Below are 23,305 nucleotides of genomic sequence, written 5' to 3'. Positions count from 1 at the left end.
TAGGATTAGGGTATTTAGTTCAAGAGTGAGATTAGGATTGGAGTTAGGTGTTGATCAGGGGAAGCAAACCTGCTCTGCCATTCCTGTAAAAACTGGCTATGGATGGTAGGCTGTTCTTTTAATCTAGAATTTCTCTGTTTTAGTTATTTCCAATGTAAATTTCAAAAAAAAAAAGTCGCAGTCAAGTTGAAAAATGTATGTCACTTATATCATTAAACTATAGCCTAGGGGTGTTGGTCATCTTGTGTGAAATATTCCAATCATAATAAAGCATGTAGCTAATATCAGGAACCATCTACAGGAATTCTTCTACAATAGATCATGTCTTATAAAAGACATTTTGTTTACCAATTAACTGTACAAAGAGACAACACTGAAGTAAATTTAATTTCAATTACTATCAAATATTTACATTTTTCAGTAGCTGATAAAGAATTTGTCAATTTTTATGCCAATCTCTTTTGGGCCAAAAATCTTCGCACAATTTTTGGTCAGTTCTTTCTCTCATGTAGATTTACTGTAAGAAGACAAACAAAAATGCTTAACATTTTTAAAACGCTTAAAGTGAGCGCTTATTCTTATATTTAGCTATATAATTTTGAAAAGCACAGCAAATGCACCCATAAGTGTGTGTGAGAAAGAGAGACTGTATGTGTGTACATCACAATGCACAGCATTAGAAAATAGCAGATATAGCAATAGATCATAGTTCATTGGGATATTTTCCATCCATAATAACAAATACGATGATAAAAATCTTAATTTATTATACTCAAAAGAAGCATAAATTTATGTACCAAGCAAATGTTACTGCATATAAACAACTTCATAAAAGCCACTAGAAATAAACTTGCAAAAAAAAAAGAGTCTCAATGTGTGTTTACCATTAGCAACGATGTGTATGAAGCTAAACAGTCCCAATGTTTATCATCAAAGTTTGTTTACCACCAGTCTCAATGTGTTTATTATCAGTCTCAATATATGTTTAGCATCAGTCTCAATGTATATTTGCTATCAGTTTCAATGTATATCTCAAACATTGGTCTCAATCACTAGTGCAAAAGCACTGTATTATAACAGCTATATACAATTCAGTCCTCACTATTGCACCAAGTCCTACTGAAGAAACAGAATAGTATTATTATATTTGATATATACAACATCATGTCCTACTGAAGAAACAGAGCAGAGTCTTATTCTGAGTCTCTCCTTTTGTTAGTTTACTTTTTGTCCCGGTTTCCTCCCACCAATGCCTTTTCGTTTGACCCCCATTTTGGCTGGTTTCACAATGTTAGAACTGACCATGGCACTCTGGTGTGTGACAACATGCTCAGAGCTGTTCTGCAGTTCAAGGGCAAAATGATAATCAGAGTGTTCTGGCATTTCCCACACAGTAAAAATCTTACCACATTTGTCACAAACCATTGAGTCAGTGTTACAGTCAATGCCAGTGAAAGATGCAGCTGGATCCCTGGGGGATGTCTCTCCATCATCTGGCAATTTGAGTGAGGTCTCTTCATGACTTGAGTCTGTCTTATTAGTATTAGTCTTCTCTCTATGTCCTCCAAGATTCAAAGTTTGCCCTTGTCTGTCTATAGCATTGCATTCCCCTCCATAGTCTGACAGCAAACAAAGCCTACCTTCTGCTTTCTCAGCAAAGATGTGATTTATTTGGCTTTTGCTGGTGTTCTTGTCTGAAGAGAAGAAGTTAAGCTCATCTTTAGAGTGCTCATCAAATGCATTTTGCCTGTCAAAAGCAGATGAACACACAAAAGGTGCTGCTGCAAAGTCGTCTTTTGGACTGTCAAGCTTTCGAGTCTCATTCTCTACAGCAGCCATCTCTTTATCAGCCTTCTTATCATCCACAAGTGGCAAGAACTCTGTGTTTGTAGTTGTCGCTGCTGCAATTTTAGCCAGCTTGCTCGCAAAAAATCCAGTCAGCTTTGCTGGCATTTTTATGGTCTTGGGGACAAGGTTTACAGCCTCAAGGGTTTGTTTATGAGTCACTCTTGGAGATGTGGCCACACAACGTGTGGTGCTTTGGGGCTGACACGAGGCATGTGGATGTACCTCTGAAGGCATACCTCTCTTCTCTGCCATTGCTGCAGATGATTTGCTCAAGGTGCCACTGCCAGTGGTGGCATTCAGCATGTGGTCATTTTCGAAAGGCTGTTGGTTTCGGAATGAGCTGTTGGGCTTCTCCGAGTATGAACCACCTTGCACAGCAGCAGATGCAAAGAGGGTCGCTATGTCTTGATGAGTGGCAGATTGTTCCTCTTCAAACTTAGTGGCAGACAGTCCCAGCACAGTAATAGATGGACTCCTGTAAAGCATAAATACACACACATAAATGCATGTACACACACATACATATGAAAGTTCATGGTACACCTAGATTTGACTGGCATTACTGAGATATGGAGCTCAGCAGACAAGTTAAAGATTAACTTACTGATAAGGCTACATAAGACATATTTTCAATAAAATCTTTGTTCCTTACTAAATTACCTGCTTTCAGATTATCAACTATTTTCATTCAATCTAAAGATGTAATACAGTCGGACCTCGCTAAGTCGACCTTCCCTATGTTAAAAACCTCCCTACGTTGAATTACTCGTGAGTCCCAGGCTGAATTCCCATAAGACCAATGGATTTTAGATCTCAACCCAAACACTTTTCAGCGCCCAACCTCTTTAAGTCAAATTTTGTAAGGCTTTGGATGAAGTTTCAAAAGAAACATAAATTGCTTCAAAAAAGATTTTAGACATCAAACAGTTGATGATTCAGAGAAGCACTTGGAGAGAATGCTAATGGAAACAGACTATGCACTTCCAAGTCCCGAAGAATGGTCCATGGTTCTGACAGCTACTGGCCCTAAAAAGGAAGTGTTCTTTCAAGACTTTCTCAAAGCTGACAGCGAGGTGAATGTGAAGAACTAAAACGCTGACATAATTGCTGAGATAGCAAACAAGGAAAAAAAACGATTAAGAGTGGGGATGAGGAAGAAGATGCAACAACATAGATACTCAACCTGTCCCCAGTTGAAAAAAAGCAAGGCACAGATGTTTGCAATGTACACCAGATCTTGAGGAAAATGTGTTTTAGTCCATTGAAGAGATTGTCAAGCAAGATGTATCGGCACACTGATGCCAAATAAAGTTAAGACTTTTTTTCTTTAAAGGTAATATGTTTCACTGCACTGTTCGATACTACATACTTTTCTATATACATTTCTTTGCTGGTACCTGCCCTGATTATTTCTCTGAACTGCTTTTCCCTTACATCCCAGCTAGATAACTCCGCTCCTCATCCGCCACCTAGCCACTACTGAATCCTCTAAATGCGTGCACTGAAAACACACCTCTTCCGTAAACATTACTCCTAACAACCTTTCCCATAATGGTAGTCCTTCGTCACACCCTTCCTTATGCTATATCATGTTACTCTAACTTCTTGTTTTTGTTATTTGGTTCGTCTTTGTGTTTACTCTATTTCATTTTATTCTTCGTTTAGTTGTTTATTCTTTTATAGTTCATATGTTATTTATTTGTTTTCATGTCTCTCGTATGCTGTCCATGTTTCGAAGAGCATACTCCTTATCAGTGTATGTGCTTTACAAATTTTGCATTTTTTAATTATTATTATACTTGGCTGGAACCCTCAGGGGAAGAGGACACTTGGGAGACCAAAGCAGACTTGGAAAAGAACAGCAGAGAGCGAGGCAAAGGACATCGGAATCACATGGGCCCATCTGAAGGGGGCTGCCCAAAACCAGGTCTGCTGGCAAGGTGTTGTTGCAGCCCTATGCATTTTTCCTAAATCGAAAATTCCATAAGTTGATGATTTTTTTTTTTGAGGGGATGGGGAGGAGGGAATCCCTTTCAGTTTGACTTAGGGAGGGTCCGACTGGATTTGGCACTAGGCCTGCTGCTTCTGGAATGATCCTACACACAAAATCCAGAACAATAATTGTCTAAATTTATCTTAAGTACAGTCGACTGTTATTTTATGCATGTTTAAATTTGAAATTAAGCAAATTTAAAATAATGTGTTTTACACTTTTCTGTAAAAAAATTTCAATAAAAAACAAAACTTGTAAAAAGTAAAACATATGTCTTGCCAAAATACTGCATTTTTTACTACTTCTATTTCTATTAGTTGCCTTACAGAAGTAGGATCTGAACCATCTTAGGCTTTCTAACAGTGAGCACTTCCTTGTGGTACATCAGCACTGACAGAAAATATGATTCTAGAAAGAAGTGGGCACCCGTTTGTTACTGTCAGTCTATTTGTCCTCTCATTGACAAGTTTTATATTTAGCATTTGCCTTGTATCTGTGTTAAAGTATCAAAATGTTATATAAGTGTCTAGATAAGAATGCATGCAGTTCAACAGAATGAGACAGAACTCAGTGTGTGATATATCTTCTGCAACAAAATTTAAAATGCTTGCACAATATGCGAACAGTTGATTGACAGCCAGCATGAAAACATGTGATGTGAGTGACGGTGCTATAAAAAAAAAACTGCGTGTTAAATTTGAAAAATATTACTTATAAGAAAAGTTTGACATCCCTTGTGCACACTGCAAATCACCTGTACTCTCATCACTAATATTTCTAAATACTGTAATAAGACAGTCACAGCACTGGCAACTAACACTTCTCATTTGACACAAACAGAAACTACTCACCAACTATCCTTGCATGCACCACAGGTATTGAATTTTTGCAGCAAGCCAAAAGCTGCATCTGTCATCTTCTTGTGGTCATATGACACCAACGCACATGCTCGACTGCCAGTCACAGATGTTGGCTTAGCACAGTATTGGTAAGACACGCACATACTTTTGGCAGTCCTTTTGTTCTGTGTAAGAAAAACCAAGCCTGATGGATGACATAAAAAAAGGAAGCTAATAAAAGATAAATGTCGATGCCAAAGCGACAAAAAAGCTCAACTTGGTTATTTTGATGTCAGAAAGTGTTGATGGAGCATGGGAAGGAGTGCTTGGTGTTGATGTGTTATAAGTAAAGGTATGTACTGCATGCACATTTATGCACATAGACTTGGCAGCCTTCACTCACAATCTCCTGATCCTTTATGAGACGTTCAGACACCTCTTTTGCCAGCTGTCCAATCCAGTAAAGAACCTGCATACATATAACACAAAGCTTCATTACACAAAACCATTCTCTCCATGTGAAGAAGCAACACATCAAGATAAAACATTAAATAGCAAAGGAACTTTACTGTTCCCCTTGCTACACAAGGAATTACTGCTTTACTTAAACAAAATTATACAAAACCAAACTACCATATTTTAATTGCCTTTTAAATCTTCCTTGTGTCACATGCTATCTTCCTTCTGCTTGGGACCCAGATAATTCTAAAACTTCTCACAACCTTCTCTTTTTTATCCAATCGCTCCTTGCCCAGGAACCTCTTGCTGCAGCCAATAGACTTGGGCAGCTGTCGGGCCGACACTGACTCATAATCAAACCCTCGGCAGGCTTGATGCAGCCACAGTCTGTTGAAAAAAATTTGGTAACATAGTGTTTCTGCTTGCTATCACAAAATTCCAACAGACTAAATAAAAGCCAGCAGAGACTGATATACAAAACCTTCAAATTAATCTCAAAACCCTACAGACTGATAACCAAAGCCTACAGAGATTGATATCCAAAACGTAACAGTGCTCAAGTTTGAAGACTAGCATTCCACAACCACAAGTGATTTGTTCATTCAGATTTTGGGAATGAGTATTTTATAAGGTGAACCCAATCCTTTGAAAGAATTTTGCACTCAAATTGGTCTTATACAGCATGGATGGCTGCAGCAGGATATTGGACAGGTTTCAAGAAATCATACAAGGTTTTCTGAAAGTCTGTACAACGTATTCAAGGCTACCATAGAAATAGGTAAGCATCTCCACTGTCTAGATCCGTTGTTCTATAACAACATGCATGAGCACAATAACACACCTTTAACTACAAAACGTTGTCCTGAGAAAACTCTACAACTGAAGCAAGATGATGTTTTCACACTGTAGTCAATTTAGTCCAAATTTAAAAACTAAGTGAGAAACATTACTGTGACTGGCAAGAAAAACATTACAATAGTTGATAAGTCATGAACATACCCAGTCTTACTCCCATAGCAGGTTTGCAATTGCTGTAGTGAAAATTGACACAGGTCTCCCATGTTCTGTACCTGTAGTTCCTCTGTCAGGGATGCACCTAGCTTTCCACCCAGACTACGACTGTTGAAGATAGACATAATATTTAGAAAGAATGTGCAACAAGACTGTAAGCAGAATTTTGTTTTACACAAAACGTCATCATGGTGTCAGATCTGCACAATTTTCCCACCTTTATTAAGTTCAAATGTTTTACAAGTAAAATGCTTGAATCTCCATTCATCTTCTACTTACATCATGGTTGTCTATGTGTGAAAGAGGCCATAGGTCAAATATATTTCCAACTTCACAATCTAAATGAAGAGGAAGTGCAAATAATGCAAGCTTTTGTTTCCATGAAGATAAAAAAGCTCAAGCTTTAGATCAGGGGTGGGCAAAGATTTTTGTTTGCGGGCCGGTGTCAGAATTCTAAGCTATGTGGTGGCCAGTAAAATACCAAAACACAGGCCACGTGACTACACAACACCTAGTGATAATGGAATGGACAACAAATGAGTACATTCGCTAATTGTGTAAAGTGAAGCTGTTTCAATTCTCTCACAAAACTTTAAAACAACCTTTCCTTTGAAGGCAGCCGCCCCCTCAATGTTCTCTAACGACTCCATCAGACATGTCAGCCGTGTTGTTATCTTTGTACCTGGTCTGCATTAGAATGTTACGGACTGGTGATTTCTAACACCGTTGTACTTGATAAATTATACTTCAAACAAATTAAAGTAGTGTGAATAAAAACGAAAACAAGTGGACTTCACATTTGGCAGACTAGCTGGTCCAAAGACATTCGCAGGCCGTACTTTGCCCACCCCTGCTTTAGAGCCTGTTTTGCTTTTGGATTTGGGCAAAACTGTGAGAAGTCAAGGTCAGTGAATTTTGTCACAATAATAATGGGGAAATACATCGTGCTTTTCTAAAGATATGCTCAGAGAGCTTTACATAAATAATATACAGAATGAATCATCAACAACCATGCACACGCTCACTTCTACAACAGACACACCTACTCATACACGAAGTAAATTACAGACACACATTATACATGCTCATGGTTAGGACAGCGTCACAGTGAAGTCATTCTGAAAAGATGTGTCTTAGGTATAGACTTAATAATAAAGTCTGATTTGATTTGATTGATTTGACTTAAAGGTGGTAAGAGAATCAGAGTGACGAAGGTTTATGGGTAATCAGTCCCAAGTTAATGAGGCTTAGTAGGCAACAGACTTCTACATCTTTGTCTTAGCTAGTGGGACCAGTGCCACAAACAAAAGAGTAAGTCAAAAAGAAAGAAAGAACTCAGCAGTAAACTTGTTGCAAGTACACTACTAACATTAAAAATATCAACATGCTGTGGTTCTAGATATTGTTGTTCTAAATGCTGTTAAATGGGTCACGAACACCTGATAGCCTACAACTTCCTGAAAGCTGTTAGTCCAGAAATATATGTCTCTAGCTTGTACATCAAACATAGCCTCTTTTAACAAATAAAAAAAAAGCATTTATGCTTCTATGCATACTCACATTTTTCTTACAGGAAGAGTCATAAAGATTTTTTCCACAGAGCCCTGAGGCACTATGGTCTGTTTGTTGGGCTTATGTAGACCACAAGCAAGCTTGGCAAGCATCTGACACACAAAGATCTCAACAATGATTATCAGTGTCAGCAGTCATTTTCAATGTTTTATAGTTAGGAACAAAAGACACCTCTAAGCACCTAACACTGCTAGAAATAAATGAAATAAATGCTAGAAATAAATCTTGATATCTGTGGCAAACTTACTACCAATAGCCAAAGAAATCTTCACAGGCTACACAATGATAAAATACCATTTAAAAAAGATTGCTAACTAATGTACCATTCATTCCACCCAAATTGAAATAAAATTAAAGTTATATATTCTTGACATAATTTAATGCTGCACTTTGCAACAAACTTCGTTTCTTATTTTTATTTCTAACTTTTACTTTGTATCCCATGTTCAAATTGCCCACTGGGACAAATAAAGTTGTCATTGTCATAAATTAAAATACCAACTGCCAACTATTTTCTGTGCATAACATACTGCATCAATTGCCACACAGCCTTTTCTGAGTTTGTATACCATTTTATCTGGCCTCACTATTTGCAATAAGCACTATTTCCCGAGCTTGTATATCGTCATATCTGACCTCACTGTTTATAATAAACACCATTAGCAGCAGTTTCTAGTCCTTTATTTCATACATATCTCTACACTTTGCATCATCTATGCTTCAAAAGCTTTTTTATTCATTGAATTCTTCCTGCTTGCTTTGAGTTTTTATGTCTTCAAGTATTCTCATCTATTAAACTTATTTTCATATGAAATTCTTATCTAAAAATCAGATGCAGATGACAATGACATGGCTGATGCTAGCAAATACCAAAACAACAAAAATTTACTTTATTATGTGCAATTCCAGCAGAACACTGAAATCCAGTGTTCTTAAAAATAGTAGCTCTCATCTCTTCAACTATTAATGCAGTGGCTGCCAACAAAACATCCCCACTGTTTGTTTCTTTAGAAGCATGAGCTTGTTTCAACCATTTGTCTGTATTTCTGTGCCTGGCTGCTTCCTCTAAAATAAAGAAATAAAATTACCTGCAAGTGATGTAAACTTTATGAAGAAAAAGAACATGTTGCTTGAGTTAGCCACTGCAATAAACTTACAAACTGCTGTGTTTAGTAAAGCAATAAACAGATGTTACTCAAAGCATAGCAACATATCACTAACATGCTTCTTTATCGTAAGACTCTCACCACGGATTGAATGAGACTAAGTGGAATCTAAGAGCACCTCAGCAGTGCACCACCAAATCTTTGTTGTCCCTGAAATCTAATAAATGTCATCATAGTCATTTCCATATCTCTAACCACTGAACATTTATTGAATTTAAAATAATTTTTGCCTTCAAATAATTTCTTGCTGATATTACTGAGGAGATTATAGAGGAAAGTAGGTGATCCTATCATAAGAGGATCTTGTCACAAGTGCACAGAGGTCCACGAAAATCTCACCATTCAGCTGGGCTCTATCCATATCCTCCTCAACATCATCTCCAAAACCCTCAACAAATGTGTTGGATAGCTGGTCAGCTGTCAAGGATCCAGATGTCTGACTTGTTAATAGTTTTTTAGCCTCCTCTGTAAGGTCTAAATAGGCCTCATCAATGCTTGCCCTCTCTACACAATTGCAAAAGTTGCTCAGTACTTCAATCACCTCAGCCCCTGCTTCTCGATACCTGTCACAGAAATAAGTCAGTGTTAACCTAACTTGCTGATTTTACTGGGAGGTTTTTAAGGAGCTGCTGCAGTTTCATGAGCTGATTACAAGATTGATAAACATATACTTAACTACATTTAGACAATAATAGACTTCAAACAAATAGACAATTCCTCAGACCACATGCAAAATAAAAAGTTAGCCAAAAACATGAATATACTTGCTTTTTAAACTTGTAAATTAATTGGCCACAGCATGAATTAAATATTGCAGCATCAAGCAATCTTTTAACTTCCATATTTTTCTGCTTATTTATATGACTTTTCATAGCCTAGTAAAGATTTCTGACAAAGGAATTAAGTCAAACATGAAAAAAAATGTACAAAACGCACTAACACAATTTTTAATACATCTTTCTGAGGAGAATAAGTTTAGATGGACCACACACCAAACATTTAATTTTCTTTTTTAATATCTCACTTCGTTAAATCTGCTTTGCCCCGGACCTCAGGTACACGTGCTAGCACGATGTCTGGACAGATCTTTTTTGCATCATCACCCATCATGCTACGTGTGACACCAAGCGCTCGCGCCTCATAGCCAACGGCAATGATGCTGAACAGTTACACAAAGCATATTATTAAAAATGGCCATTCCTCTAAATAATAAAAACTGAGACATCAGCATCAACAATGCACCATATAATTAATAAAGTCATCTTTGGCTATAATAGAACTTAATAAGCACAGTTCTTAGGGATCACACAGCAATTTTAAAACACCAGCACAATAGCTATGCTCAAATCAATAGCAATGCTCCAAATACCAGTACCATGGGCATGCTTCAAAAAGCAACAAATGCTGCTACTTATATATTACCTCTTTCATTATGTAAGCATGCTAATAATGTGCCATTAACTCAGCAATAACTTATTTATGCCAATGTGACTACAACTGAATAACACAACTGCCTGGTTTCCAAAGTGGCATATTCTTAAAAGCCAAGGTTAATGTGGTATTCTGATTCTTGGTAAGAACGACACAATGTTGTCTATTTTTTTTAATCTATCCTTTGTTATATCGAATTTGGAAAACAAAAATGAAACTGGTTTTTAGGTTTTCATGAAAACCAATCCGCAGGACATTGTTTTTCTTGGGCTTCTCTACTTACTTAGTACATTAAATGCAGCTAATGACGAATCCCTGACACAAGATGTTTGCCTAAGTATCACCAAATTATTTTAAAGTGCTATTACAGTATGTTACACAATTAAGTTTAAGAGCATATCAAAGAATGCTCACTCACCCTCCACCCTTGTATGTCTTGTACTGCACCACTGCACATGGCTTTCCTTTGAGGTCAGGGTTGAGACGCTGTTCAACTTGCACATAAAAGCAGTCCATATCGACCAACACAACTGCTCGATTCATCTTCAAGTTTCAAGCTGTTTGACAATAACAAAATAATTTTCATCAATCAAATTCCTCTGCTCATTGAAAAGAAAAGAAATATTAGTCTTCTTTCCGCTGTTCTCATGAAACTATTGTGGTTACAAGCAAATGACTGGCATTTATACCATAAAAGAAAAATAAACCAAACAGGTGCCTGTTCCACATAAACCAAACAGATACCGGACCCATATAAACCAGATGCCTGTCCCCTATAAACCAGACAAATGCTTGTCCCATATAAACCAGACAAACGCCTGTCCTATATAAACCAAACTGGTGCCTATCCCATATAAACCAAATGCTCAAGCTTTAGTTTATTCAAGTTAATAGCCTGGTAAAGTTATTTTGTGAATAACCACAAATTGGGTAAAATAAACATTTGAACATTAATGTTATGAAGTACAAATGTACTTTGTAAAAAGTCTGTACGATAAAGAATCTACTATATTTTTCATAAAACCAAATACTGACCTGTAAATACTTGCAGTGTCAAACTAAAATAACTATTTTGTGTGTTTCTGTGTGTGAAAGATAGAGAGAACAGAGTAAGATGTACAAAAATCAATGGTCGATTCATCCGTTTGCTGACTCAGCTGCTTACCAATTCAACAATCAAGAGTCAATTCAACCTCTGCCATTTGACCATATCCATCACCATGCAATGATTTGATCACAAAAATAGAATTTTCTGTTGTCTCCTTTGTTGTTTTTGAAACTTTGAACATGAAGTGCCATCTCAACCACCAAATTCTCATCTGTTCATTTGTTCTGTCTGAACTAGACTATTGCAACATTCTTCTTGCAGACTGTCTGCAGCTCATTCAGAAAGCTTCAGAAAGTCCAGAACTAAGCCTCTTGTTTTCCAGACTCACAAATGTAAACATGCCACACCACTTTTTCAATGGCTACCAGTTAAAGCTACAATAAACTACAAGCTGTCAACTCTATGCTATGGATTCTTTGAAGGCTCCTCCCCATACTACTCTACTGAAATCTTGTCTGTCCACACTCCTGAACAAAACCTTTTCTCCTGATCAGTTTCGCACATTCTATCCTCCCTCCCACAAAGACAGGCAATACGGACAACGGACGTCCTCTCTCTGTGCTGCTAAGATCGAATTAAACTCTCTTCCACTGTAATTATTAGGTTCTTACCACAGTTGTGCACGTGTGAATGGTATGAGTGTGGGTGTGGGAACGTATACCTGTGGTGTATGTGTACATGCACAGCAAGTTAAGTTCCGATTCTCTGCAATTCTTTGTACCACTTGCATGCGAATTTATATCAGCTTATCTCTGCTCTCCAGTCTGGTGCTGATGTCTAGCCTATCAACAATCCTGTCGTTTCACATTTTATTTGCGTCTTACTTCAGTACCATGAGATAACTATGTTGTTTCTGTCAGCAAGTTTTAATGTAAATTTAACTGATTTACGACTTGTAGGTCTGACACTCACACTTTCACTTCGAGACCGTTGGCGCTGAAGTCCTCCATGGCCTCGCCGGAAGTTGAGATGCGCATGCGCACATGACGATCAGAGCGACATGGAGGAGCTGAAAATTCTCTCGTACTTTGCTTCTTTCAACCACATTTCTAAGAAAATAGCTTTGCGTGAAAAGTCTTTAATCAAATATTTAGGAAACAGGTGGACAAAATATTCACCCGAACAGCAAGAAGAATTACTCAACGACCTGTATGTACCCTACTCAATACGCCAGCTGTATCCTTCCAAAGCTTCAGACAAGGAAGGGAACGAGAAAATGAAACAGTGTTGGCCAGTACTCAAATTATCGTCAGGAGAAAAGATTATGGTGGACGAAAACGATGTAATATCATACCATATACATATAACTTTATGCAGCCATTTGATTGTGAATGACATGCGCGCTTCTTGGGAGAAAAGGACAGATATGCATGTTGTGTATGCGTCTGTGTGCACTATAAAATTTTATTCATTCTTCATTCAGAGTATGATATTTTTGTTTGTTCCCGCCAGTCAACAGATGTGTTACAATTAGTGCACAAACATACTTAATTTTATGTAAACCAATGTAATGATACAAAGGTACGGTTATCTCTTGCTTTGCTTTATAAAGAGTCTTAAAATCTGATTTCGATTTTGATGTGTTTGATATAGCTTTGCTCTAGAGAAACAATAAAAGACTGTCTAATCATCCAGTATTCTGTCCCATTTCTGGAATAAATATTTGTTTCAATCTATACTTTTGTTTTTTAGATATGGACATGGCGTGATGAGCACTCTGGTCCTTTCTCATGGAAGTCCAAGGTGAGCCATGCATTTGTCATTAAGAGTGTATATTTGTGTACTCGCTCATGTGTAGTGCATTCTCTTGAACAATGGGATGATAAAAAGTGTTTATGTTTTAAGTATTTTCTCCAGTAATAATCTTAGAAGATAGTTGCTTGCTATTCTTCAATTGTTTTATTTTGTAATTTATTTTGGTATTTAATCTGTCAGTTGCAAATGTTCTGCTAGATATAGCCTTTGCAGTGATTGTCTGCATCTGACTTTCTTAACACTTGTGATCTTCAGAGTCAGCAGGATCTCACACTTTTAGATTTGGACAATGAAAACCTTACAAAGCAACATAACAGATGTGTCAAGTCAGAAACAGAGGAGCAGGAAACAGACCAAGTCATTAGAAATGATAAATATTTTTCACTAAATGCACCTACATGGACACAAGTAGTGCTAGAAGAATACAGTGGGTGTGGATGTCTAGAATTTCAAACACCTGTGCATAGTCCATCTGGATCGGCCAGTTTGGTGGAAAGTCTGCTAGAGGAAGTTAATCCAGCTTTTGAAGGAAGTGTTAATGACCTCTCTGCTTCTGCAAGCCCATCCCATGGGGTGGTGCTTACTTCACCAGAAGTGAAGACACTTCAAAATATAACCACCGACAAGCAGTCAGACATACAGGTGTCATCAGCAAAAGTTAACAAGGGAAAAAAGACTACTTCTCCAAACAAGACTCATCAGACTGGCAGTTTTAAAAAAGATACTAATAAAGGGAAGTCATCTGCTGATGCTGCCCAACAGTTACTTATAAAGGACTCAAAAGAAGAGGACAGGAATGCATTCAGCAATCCAGTCATGTGGTCAAATTTTGTTGGGCAGACATCTACAGATTCTGATGACGACATAAAGCAGACAGTGCCTGTTTTAAAACAGTCAATCATATCTTCAGTAAAAGAGCCTGATACCATGGAGATGGAACGTGGCGAAACTACTGGCAAGATATCAGCAGAAAGCAGTCCAGACCACACCACACAACTTTTAAAGCCATCAAGTGCAGATTCAGAGGAGTTAGATAAAGAGGAGGTACTGTATATTGTAAAGGGGCAGGCTGGAGTATTGCTGTCTGCACAGAACAGTGTGAGTAGAACATTTTGCTTAAAACTCTTAAATATGTTTCGTTCAGAACATCGCATTAAGTGTATGTCCTTTCATTCCAGACATATCTCAGTTACATGCTGGCTATTCAATTTATGTTATGTAAAAGAACTCTTCTTTTAGCCATCATGCTAACAAACATAAGAAACCAGTCTTGTTCATTTGATAATAGTAATTTATACATCTTCTCAACACTAACTGTTAAGATAATATTTCTTTTAGTTTCACTGATATAGTGGTAAAATTCAAGCTATAATAGAGGACTAATAAAATGGAAAATATGGCTACTGCAGGCAACACAACCTTTAAAAAAGTAGTAATTTGTACTTGCAGACCATGAGAGTAAGAAAAAAAAAAGATATCCTCATGTGCTTAGTAATAATACCATTTTATGTATATATTGTTACAGAGCTCCACAGATGACATTGAACTTCCCAAGACAGGCTTTGATTTCCTTGATAACTGGTGACAGTTTGTAACTATGCCTTTGGACAGAGTTTAGAAATAGACTATATGTAATTTATGTGCAATATTTTACTTAGAATTGCTTATCATACAGACTGTCTCCAATGATGGCCATATCTATCTCTCCTTTGCAACATTCCAGGTTCCTGAACATTGTACTCAATAATTACATATGTTGATAAAAATAACTTACAGTGTCAATTGTATATAATGTGTATTTAAATAATAAATAAATTGACTTTTAACAAACGTTTCATTTTAATGGCATGCATTGTAAGCATAAAATTAGTCTTTAAAACAAAATATGCTTGCTCTCTTCTGGCTATCAAAGTGAGATGTGTATTGGTGATCTTGAATGATGATGAAATGAATTCCAGAAGTACAAATATATTTAAAACGAAGATTAACCATAAAATGAGTGGGGGATGAAGTACAACCAAGATAAACTATTTGAAAATAACAGGAAATTATTTTAGAGGAGTTTATAAAGTATTGTGCATTCTTAGCATGAAAGTTTGTGTTCATATGCCCGAAAGTGTGCATGGAAGTATATATTTGAAATAGATCACAACAGGAAATCCTGATAATGGCATGCATTTTATTAAAAGTCTGTCACACTTCAAACTCTCAACAACATGCATTGGTTGTATTTTTACATAAATGTTGGTTGTTTTTTTTTGTTTTTTTTTGTTTTTTTTGGTACACGTGAAAAGAAAAGCTTTGAGGTCAACAAATAACAGATGTGTGCACAATGTAGATAAGCACCATCATAACAGAATCAATCATTCACCAGTGGCACAAATCGCCAGATATTGAAACTCAGTGGTCTGCAAGCCCACTGCCATTTGGTCACACCCTTCCAAAAGTAGAAATCTAAAAATAAACTGGATCAATTTGTCACTTTGACCAGACTCTACCTCCCACCTCCTCCCTCCCACCCCAAAAAATAAAGTAAATAATTCCACACTTTTAAACATAAAGAGCCATTTTTAAATGTACAGATTAAAAAAATTCTGTACTCAAGCACAACCTATAAATATGTCGTTCACATAAAACTATTTTTACACTCAGAAAGCTTGCTGAGGGGGCCTACACCATGTATTTGATTACAACTTTATTGATCCCAAGGGGCAATTCAAGATAGTGCTTTATATCTTTGTGTAAGAACATCTAATACCTTGTGTTTTCTTCTTTTCCTTAAAAATAGTAATGTCTTTATCAGTACAGTCACAAAACCATAAATTAGAAATTCATGTTAGGCAATTTTTTATAATTACTAAACTGAAAATCTACAAAATGAGATCTCCATAGGTAACATAGACTTCAGACATCAAAGCTGTTGATACAATTTTCTCAGTACATTTATTGAGTATGCAGTACAGAACAACCAAAAGGAAAAAGTTTGTAAAATAATTCTCTACCGTTTCAAGTAAATTGTTTAATTCATTTCATATTCAAAGCAATTTTATTGCTGTGCTTTCAAAACCAAGGAAAAATAAAAAGAAGTAAACAGTAGGGTATATGCCAAGTTAGAAATATTTTATCACATGAGCTTCATTATAAATTCTTTTTGTTTCTTTTCAAGCATAACTTGCTGTATTTTTGAAGTCTGGCCTTTAGAGTTTGTTTGAAAGCACTAGGCTTTGCTTGTCCTTGATTGCAACAAGCAATATTCATGTCTTTTATCATCAGAGGCTCTCAATGAGATGTAAATTTACTTACTTGCTTTTCTGGGAAAACCCCCACAAGTAGTATAATTACATTGTGACCTACAACACATGTATACATATACATAGAGCTATATAATTTTAGATGTCATGTTTCTGTGTAAAAGTAACAAGATATATATTAAATATGTATTATGGCTCAATCAGTTACATAAATATTTTAATTTTCAAGTGCCTTCATTACCTGAAGACATAAAAGAATAACAAGAAAAAGAGCATACACTAGCATTTCCAAAGCAAAAGCACAAGAATTCTCAGTATAAACAGGCAATGCAATGTACTCTCAGCTGCAGCAGTACCATCTTTTTGGCATGTCTTTGTCAGTCAGACTTCTGGTATAGGAATTATCCATGGAGGAAACGAGAGAGTTGGGCAATGAATGTCGATCAGGAGCTGGCAGATGACTTTCTTCTGGAAGGTCCAAGATAAACTTAACCAGGAAGTTCATGGCTTCATCTGCAACAGTTTTCAACAAGCAGATGGGGAAGCAGATTTACTTAGCAGAATGTAGAAGAACTATATAAGGATAATTTTTCCATCAGACAATGATATATAGTCTTATTCATAATGAAAATAGTTCAAAAATACCAATATATTTAAATTAGAATCTTCACATGCACTAAGACTTGTATTTTGTGTTTACCTTGTAAATGCACTGAAACAGGAGGCACATCAGTTACCTCAATTCCAGAATTATTATTATTGGCATTTCTGAGGGAATAACATGCAACATCATATCAGGAAACTGTCCACAGCTGAAAATCTGGATATCAAATTTTCTGTAGACTGCAGTAAAAATTTATTTTTGTGAAGCACTTGAGCTTGCCCTTAGGGTAGGGAAAACACCCTGTCAGTTGTGATCTTCTTGTTTACCACTGTCCCACTTCATTAGCCCATGAAAAATGATAACTCATGAATGCTTTGTGTGCATTGTGCCTATGTGTGGCTTTAACAAGATGATTCCTTAGGTTGTAGATGGGTCTGTAGTGTGTATGTGTGTCAGTCAGGGAGGGACGATGATGGTGCATGGAATATTTTTCAATTAGTAAATTGGTAGCTTTTGTAAAGCATTGCGGGCATGATTTTAATTGGGAAACATATGGCTATATGTTACCAGATTATTATTATGTTGTACTCAGTATTTTCACACATTTCCAATGCATAACTAGCGAAGAAAAGTAGAGAAATAACATGTGACTCACCAATATTTGTGTTTGTTTTTGCTGATGTTGGAAACCAAGCAATGAATTTGTGTTCTTTGCAAAACTTGTCAATTTGCTCCTTATTTATACTGACTTCTTCAATGTCACTCTGAAATTCATCAAATTAAGAATATTACCTCTTCATAAAGGCAGAAAGAGGTGCATGCATTTCTGATTATTGTTTTTAAGAAATGTAAGCATTTCTCATAGAATAATTTTCCTTCAGCTCATTGCCCCTAGATCCATAACATTTCACTATGAGACTGTAAACTTCTAGTGAAAATTAAAACTGGCGTTTACTTGTATCATACATTTTCAGATGATAACATGTATGTGTGTCCTGTGTTGGACAAAAGTCTAGTTTCTGACCCTGGTGCAGCATAAGACTTCTTATTGTTTTGGTATTTATAATCAACATTTCAACATAACAGTAAATATCTAGTTTTAAGGTGTAAATATATTGTGTTCAAGTGTGAACTCTGATGTAGTTAAGTGGTATTAAAAAAAAAATAGCATAACTGTTAATTCTGTGATGTACATTGAAGACTGATGTGTCCATTGTTGATTATGTGACCTCAATGCCATTTAATGTAAATTATGTACAAGTCCACAAGGTCCAAAATGTGCAGTATACATCTGTTTACACAGTAGAAATTAAAAATAGAAAACTGATCATATATAACAACTAAATGTGGAATAAATTATAAAGGGTCTTTTTTTTTTAAGCTGATGAAATAATCTCATAAATTATCAGATAAATTACTAGCTATGTTGAACATGGCAGTATCAAAACTCTTTAAAAGGTGTTACTCGTAATTGTTTCATGATTGCAAACTATACTTGTGACATTCACAGCAATATAGGAGTGTCAAATGATGTGCACATTAAGAGCATAGCACAGAAAACTTCTCTTAGTTGACCCAGCTAGCGGTAATGGGTACCTGACTCCAAAGAGGGTTGGGGAAGGGAAGAGAAGATGGGCACTGCCCTCACCTAACACTGGCAAGCAGAAAAAAAGAGTCTCGAACACCACGTGCCCCAATGACCTGAAAAGGTCAGGGAATGACCTTTACCTTTTTTTCTTCATTAAGAGCAGGTTGTTAATTATTATTGATCCCTCACAGATAAAATAAGAATGGTACCTTGTTTGCTAGTAGCAGGACAGGTACTGGTTGTTCGTTGGCTAACATCACCTTGGAGTTTACATCATCCAGCCACTGCATGCAGAAATATGTATAGTTATAATAGTATTTTGATGTCTAGGATTATTTTATATGAAGCATTAAGATTAATAAATACATATAATGAACAGGAAATGACTTTTTCAAAAAAAATTTACCAGAATATCATGACATCCTTTCCGATCTTAATATTTCATTTGCCATGGAATGATTTAACAAATTGCCTAAGTGTCTAAAATCATGGAATTAGTATGCTGAGATATATAAAACAAGACAATTATGACTCAAGAAACAAACCATCAACAAATACTTATTCTGAACAATAAGCTCGAAGACTGCTGGAAATAAACAGTGCTCACCTTTATGACAGCATCAAATGTTGCTGGTCTGAGAGCGAAAACACATAAAAAGTACTTTATGTATCAAAGAAAACTACTCATACTTGTACACAATCTCCCACTCCCTCTCATCCCATTTTCTCTCCTGCTGTCTATCTCATCATTGTTTTATCTCCCTTTTATTCGTGAAATGGCACTGTCAAAGCAGAGGCAGTTTATAACATATTCTTATGTGTTAATCACAATTTCACAGTGTTCAAAAAGTTGTGAATGAGAATCTCAGTCACGGTCATGTCTTCCACTCTATCATGTAATTTCCGTAATAAAAGGTGCTTTATGGAATAGAACACATAGACTCCTACTGGCTATATGTAATACTGATAGTATCAGTCACATTTTCCACTTGAGAAGATGAAGCAGCTATCCCTCTTCCCATACTGCTAAAGACAGTTTCAAGTTACATGTTTTCTCAGTATCATTTTTTGAATGTAAACGTGGAATATGAAATTTACAATTTTTGCTGTAGGTTGATAGACTTATTGATCTGTAATTATGATTTTTGAAAGAAAATGAAATGATGCACCTACCTGGACAAATCAAATACAACAATGGCAGCAATTCTGAAATTTAAATAATTCTTAATTCATAATCCTATTCATCTGTTATATAATTATATCTATATGAAAAATCCTTGTCAATCAAACTGTTTAGCTGGGGTAAGTTTTGGTCTAGTTTTTTTAGTTCATACTGTAACTAGGAAAATCAATTTTTCTCATCAAAACAGTTCATGTAGATAGTGCTAAAGCATCCAAGACAAAAATGCAGACAGGTCTTAAAATTTTGGCAAGCTGAAGTTGTGTCAAGTTTTCCAGAAAACCAACCTTTTCATGCTCAAATAATAATGATCCTGAATTTATCACCTGTCACAAAATGATGACTAGATTTCATCATAAGGCCAAGTGGTTATGTGTACGAGCTTTAACAAATCTCAGTAAGTAAATGTAATTTTCAACTGTTCAAAAAAGAGAAAGTTTAAAGCAAATATTTACGCATATTTGTAGTATACTCGGGTCATGTGTCCAAAACGCTCGTGTCCAGCAATATCCCTAAAGCAAAATTTTTTTTAAATATCAAGACATAATTCAATATAAAAATAAAATAAAAACTTAAATGCTTTCCTTCCCCAACTCTAAAAAAAGAAAATGTTCTCTTTAATATTATTGTTATGTGAGAGCCTGTAAACAATATGTGGAAACTAATAAAATGATGAGCAGAATATTATGTACATGAATTTGACTTTTGTGATCAACACACTGATATTAAAAAGCTACCTTGCAAGATTAATTTCATCCGAAGAGATGAATAGTAAAAAAGATATCTATACTGACCACAGCTGTAAGCTAACTTTGGTCGATTCATTCCAGTCAATGCTCTTCAGGGCAAAATCCACTCCAATGGTCAGTTTGTAATTGGGGGAGAAGTAGCCTTAAAAAATGACAAGGGAAAGAATGAAGAAAAGATAACTAGACAAGTATATCTTTCTATTTAGCAAGGATTATGATTGCTGGCTTCCGGGGGAGGGGGGAATGTTTTTCATCAACTTTTGTCATCAGTGATTGTGTAATGAAAATACTTTATGCTCTCAATTGTGGACTGGCTGTTGAAATTATAATATATCAATAAATTCTTAATATCAAAGTTAGGGGCAACATTTATTTCAAAATCTGCCTTCTATTTAAAAAAATAAAAACAAACAGAAAGGGGAAGGAAAATTTAAAATATAGCTTTGTTAATACAGAATAAGGAAATAAAGAAATATTTTAATTTATGCCAGATGATAAATAAAAAAATCAAATTCAGATTTGATAAACTTTACCCTCAGTGTATCGCCGAATGATAGACGTTTTCCCTGCAATGGTCCAAATATAACAATGTGATCATTCAGTTTATTTCCAGAACAAGTCTACATGTAAACATTTCAAGCATTTATTGCTCTAGGTTTGGATGATGACACTAGACTTAACGACATCATAATGATCAAATCATGCTGGTACTGTATATGCCTCGATCGATCCTGCAGGTGCAGTCAGCCTCCTGCAAATCACCTGGAGTTCTTCTCCACCTGTCCAGTACATGCTTCTCTGTCATTTGCTTATGGGTCATCAATGCACACATTCTACTTGATTTTCGCCTCATTTTCATGAGGTATCTCATCAATGTTACTCTTGATGAGAATGATGATATAGTTCTTCCTCCTGTAAAACGATTGTGCTCAAAAGCGGACAGCTTTTTGAAGTGTATAAAATTAAGTTCTAATGCAACCATTATACTTAAAAGCAAAAACATTAAATGAAGTTCCTTTTACAGAAACAAAGAAAATATTAGGAAACATAATGTATATTATGGAGGTTATAGCGAAAAGACCGGACAAAGTCCTTATAATCTGACAATTAAATTGTGTTCTAAAAAAGGTGGGGATCAGATGCCCGTTGTCTTTGGCTCAAGTTTGATTCTACTCTCATAATGAAATAAGAGGCGCCACGCGATTTCAAAGTTTGAAGTTATAATTTTTCCCCCTCATCACTTACCAACGCCGAATTCTCCAATGACAAGAACTTTGTATAAGTGTTCCTGCACTAGCGGCTTTGTAGCAGCCGACGCGGCCGCCATTTTCAGAAAAAGGAGTCATGTGAGTCGGTAAATCATGTGACTTTTTCTGCTTTCGTTTTATTCTGACTCGCGCGTTCTGCCCTTTTATACAAATATATTTTCACCCTGATGCCACCAAAATGTTTCAGTTGTTTTTTGTGAGAAAGGAGAGGTATACTTTGAATCGACTGACTCCGAACTCCTCTGTGAACAACGGATCGTACCTGAACCTCGCTCCCCTCTGTTTGATAAGATTGACCTATGACCTACTACCCTTACTCGATAAGAAAGTTCATCCACGAGCTAATATATACGTCCGTGGTTCATTAAATGAAAGAGGATAAGAGCGACTACAAAGCTGACCATGTGAGAGCGGTCACGCCCTCCTGTTGCGAGTATCAGTCTCTACGGGAGTATGTCTGGAGGTACAGATCGAGTGCGCTGCGCCCAGTGACCACAACTGTCCAACTAAAGCTAGGTTTTCAGTTGTTCACTTTTCCGAAAGACAAGAGACTTGAGTGAACAGCGTTTCCTTTCTTTAATATATTCAACAAGTCACATTTGTCTTTGGATTTGCGCCATATATATATGCTGCTGAGTAGCAGTTTCGCTAATCTTGTGTTGCCATAGATGTCAGATCAGTCAGAATTAAGTGGGTACAGATGTGTTGGACCAGCCAGCATCGTATTTACATGTGAGCTCTCTGCGCAGATCATTTAGAACCAAGTCAGTTCATGAACCTATATATGACGACTGTCAGCCAAGGGCCACCTGACCTATGCACGTGGGCCACCTGACCTACTATGCACACGGACCACCTGACCTATGCACGTTGGTCCGCGGACCACACTTTGTAGAGTATCGGCGAGACTTCCTCGGAGACACAAATATTAAGAGCATTTATGGACTCGCTAAATAAAATGTACTGTATGGCGTATCGTTGCGCTTTGAAATATTAATCAAAACCTTTTAAAATCTCAAATTTGTACACATATAAAAGATTTTACTATTGGAATTTATCTTAAATTGTCATGGTCGTAACTTGCACATCATCGCGATGTCATTTCCGCACGTGCTATTTCCCAGAACTGGTTTTATTTTGCTGTGCAGTCGCTGTATTTCGCTTTTTCAACTTCTGAGAATGTTTCTAGCTCACACTCATTCAACTGAATTGAAACGAATCAACAGATGTCAGCCATTTTAGTGTCGACGGAAGTGCTCCTTGTTAGGGTTAACCAATCGGATCACGTTATTTCAAATTTTTTTTTACCAGAAACGATGGAAGACAACGGCAATAACTGTGAACTATACGAAAATGAGTGACCCGATTTAGTTAGAAATAACTTAAAAACTATTTTTAGGACTTTCACTTGTATAGCGAGTTAGTATTGCAATACCGGTTGACAATACAGGCTGCTGTTGGAGATCTTGTCAGGCCATCTTAT

The 23,305-nt window shown here is 36.4% G+C and overlaps 3 protein-coding genes across 8 annotated transcripts; 1 reads left to right on the top strand and 2 right to left on the bottom strand.

The window, feature by feature from the left end:
- Positions 1-750: 750 nt before the first annotated feature.
- Positions 751-12,400, bottom strand: LOC112570242 (DNA polymerase eta-like). Of its 3 annotated transcripts, none has more exons than XM_025248587.1 (11): positions 12,340-12,400; positions 10,738-10,876; positions 9,913-10,047; positions 9,228-9,451; positions 8,612-8,787; positions 7,711-7,814; positions 6,139-6,258; positions 5,403-5,526; positions 5,084-5,149; positions 4,693-4,865; positions 751-2,323 (listed from the first exon to the last, which is right to left on the bottom strand). In XM_025248587.1, exons 2-11 carry the CDS (start codon positions 10,860-10,862, stop codon positions 1,216-1,218), a joined length of 2,355 nt encoding a protein of 784 aa, XP_025104372.1. In that variant the 5' UTR covers positions 10,863-10,876; positions 12,340-12,400; the 3' UTR covers positions 751-1,215. The 3 variants fall into 3 exon arrangements, with proteins under 3 accessions (XP_025104372.1, XP_025104373.1, XP_025104375.1); XM_025248588.1 differs by lacking the exon at positions 12,340-12,400 and adding an exon at positions 11,485-12,292; XM_025248590.1 differs by lacking the exon at positions 12,340-12,400 and adding an exon at positions 11,355-11,374.
- Positions 12,383-15,394, top strand: LOC112570246 (uncharacterized protein C1orf198 homolog). Its single transcript, XM_025248609.1, has 4 exons — positions 12,383-12,709; positions 13,120-13,170; positions 13,438-14,280; positions 14,708-15,394. The coding sequence occupies exons 1-4, from the start codon at positions 12,428-12,430 to the stop codon at positions 14,765-14,767; spliced, it is 1,236 nt and encodes a 411-aa protein (XP_025104394.1). The 5' UTR covers positions 12,383-12,427; the 3' UTR covers positions 14,768-15,394.
- LOC112570247 (ras-related protein Rab-32B-like) lies at positions 15,348-23,089 on the bottom strand. 4 transcript variants are annotated; one of them, XM_025248610.1, is made up of 10 exons: positions 21,800-23,084; positions 21,266-21,466; positions 21,088-21,120; positions 20,600-20,696; positions 20,261-20,317; positions 19,799-19,831; positions 19,233-19,260; positions 18,835-18,909; positions 17,693-17,801; positions 15,348-16,946 (listed from the first exon to the last, which is right to left on the bottom strand). In XM_025248610.1, the coding sequence occupies exons 1-10, from the start codon at positions 21,879-21,881 to the stop codon at positions 16,774-16,776; spliced, it is 888 nt and encodes a 295-aa protein (XP_025104395.1). In that variant the 5' UTR covers positions 21,882-23,084; the 3' UTR covers positions 15,348-16,773. The 4 variants fall into 4 exon arrangements, with proteins under 4 accessions (XP_025104395.1, XP_025104396.1, XP_025104397.1 ...); XM_025248611.1 differs by having other exon boundaries at positions 21,317-21,466; positions 21,800-23,083; XM_025248612.1 differs by lacking the exon at positions 21,266-21,466 and having other exon boundaries at positions 21,800-23,079.
- Between the last annotated feature and the right edge of the window lie 216 nt (positions 23,090-23,305).

Source organism: Pomacea canaliculata, linkage group LG8 (assembly GCF_003073045.1).
Source record: "Pomacea canaliculata isolate SZHN2017 linkage group LG8, ASM307304v1, whole genome shotgun sequence".
NCBI lineage: Eukaryota > Metazoa > Mollusca > Gastropoda > Architaenioglossa > Ampullariidae > Pomacea > Pomacea canaliculata.
This window is presented reverse-complemented; position numbering and strand designations above follow the sequence as displayed.